The sequence below is a fragment of the Calidris pugnax genome, unplaced genomic scaffold, assembly GCF_001431845.1.
Source record: "Calidris pugnax isolate Ruff unplaced genomic scaffold, ASM143184v1 scaffold244, whole genome shotgun sequence".
Classification (NCBI taxonomy): domain Eukaryota; kingdom Metazoa; phylum Chordata; class Aves; order Charadriiformes; family Scolopacidae; genus Calidris; species Calidris pugnax.
The window spans coordinates 2,218,127-2,219,771 of NW_015091141.1; the positions used below are offsets into that span (position 1 = coordinate 2,218,127).

Sequence of the window (1,645 nt, forward strand, 5' to 3'; positions counted from 1 at the left end):
TCCTGAGGGCAGCGCCGCACCGGGGGGGGGTGTGAGGGGGGGTGAGTGCGCCCCGGCTTTTGCTCGCCATGTATAGTTAAAAGAGAAGCCTTTGTTTACAGGAGCCATGTTAACCTGCCCTCAGTGTTTGTCCCAAGCCGTTCTTACCCCCCACTTAATGAAAAAAATCAGTTAAAGTTTGGTGTCCCGGCAGTTTTAGTGGTGGAACTGGATTTGCCTTTCTCTGTTCCGGTGTTTTCCAGCAAAACGCCAGCTTTTGGTTCAGACTGCCTGGTTTTTCTGGCCGTGTACCCACTCACACCCCAGTGTCCCCACAGGCAGGTGCTGGCACCCACTGCCACCTCCCCACAGCTCCCCCGTCGCCCCCCCCCCCCCCCCCCCCCCGCGGGCAGTAATTCCCCCCCCCCCCCCGGCTGTCCCTAGGGGGGTTAATAGCAGTTAATTAGCGGGAGGTAGCTAATGAGCAGCACAGGATGGGTGGGATGAGTAAGCAGGTGAGGGAAGGGCTCCCCCGGGACTTTGAGGCGGGGGGGACGGGGGGGCTGTCCCTGTGTCCCCAGGGCCATCTGTCCCTCTGTCCCCGGTGTCCTGGGGTCGCCCTGTCCCCAAGGCCCCAGGGACATCCCTCCCCATCCTGCTGGAGGGGCTGTGGTGGTCCTGGGGACACCTCTCACCAGCACCCCAGGGGTGTCCCATCCCCGTGGCCCCAGGGACACCGTCCATGCTCCTGGGGTGTCCTTGCCCCCCCATGGGCTCTCTTGTCCCCCTGGGCTGTCCCACCCCCACGGCCTCGGGGACCCTGTCCCTGTCCCCCCGGGGTGTCCTTGTCCCCACAGCCCCAGGGGACACCGTCCCTGTCCCCCCCATTATCCCTGCCCCCCTCTGTCCCATCCCGGTGGCCCCATGGGACACCATCCCTGTCCCCCCGGGGTGTCCCTGTCCCCCCACGGGCTGTCCCTGTCCCCGTGGGGTGTCACATCCCTGTGGCCCCAGGGTCACCATCGCTGTCCCCCCATCATCCCTGTCCCCCGGGGTGTCCTTGCCCCCCTCATGGGCTCTCTTGTCCCCCTGGGCTGTCCCACCCCCACGGCCTCGGTGGCTCCGTCCCTGTCCCCCCGGGGTGTCCTTGTCCCCACAGCCCCAGGGGACCGTCCCTGTCCCCCCCCTTATCCCTGTCCCCCTCTGTCCCATCCCGGTGGCCCCATGGGACCCCGTCCCTGTCGCCCCGGGGTGTCCTCATCCCACCACGGGCCGTTCCTGTCCCCGTGGGGTGTCGCACCCCTGTGGCCCCGGGGTCACCGTCGCTGTCCCCCCATCATCCCTGTCCCCCGGGTGCCCTGTCCCCCCCAGGGGCTCTCACTGTCCCTCCCTCTGTCGCATCCCCGCGGCCCCGGGGGACACCGTCCCCGTCCCCCCCGTTATCCCCGGCCCCGTGGGACCCCACGCCGGGGGGCGTGGTCTGTCGCTAGAGGGGCGGGGCTAAAGCCGTGGGGGCGTGGCTCCGCCGCGCGGTCTTGCTCGTCACTTCCGCTTCCGCCGCCGTCCCCGGAAGCACCGTCCTCCGCCGCCGCCGCCGCCATGGCCTCAAGGTTACTGCGGGTGAGCGCGGCCCTGCGGCTCCTGCCCGCCGCCGCCTCCCGCGCCC

The 1,645-nt window shown here is 69.1% G+C and overlaps 1 protein-coding gene across 1 annotated transcript in view; it reads right to left on the reverse strand.

The window, feature by feature from the left end:
* The window catches only part of KCNIP3 (Kv channel interacting protein 3, calsenilin), a 4,919-nt gene extending 3,339 nt beyond the window's left edge, over nucleotides 1-1,580 (reverse strand). Inside the window, exon 1 of the mRNA XM_014958693.1 lies at nucleotides 1,445-1,580. Within this exon, the coding sequence (XP_014814179.1) occupies nucleotides 1,445-1,580 (136 nt within the window). The remainder of the gene's footprint in view (nucleotides 1-1,444) is intronic.
* Nucleotides 1,581-1,645: the final 65 nt, after the last annotated feature.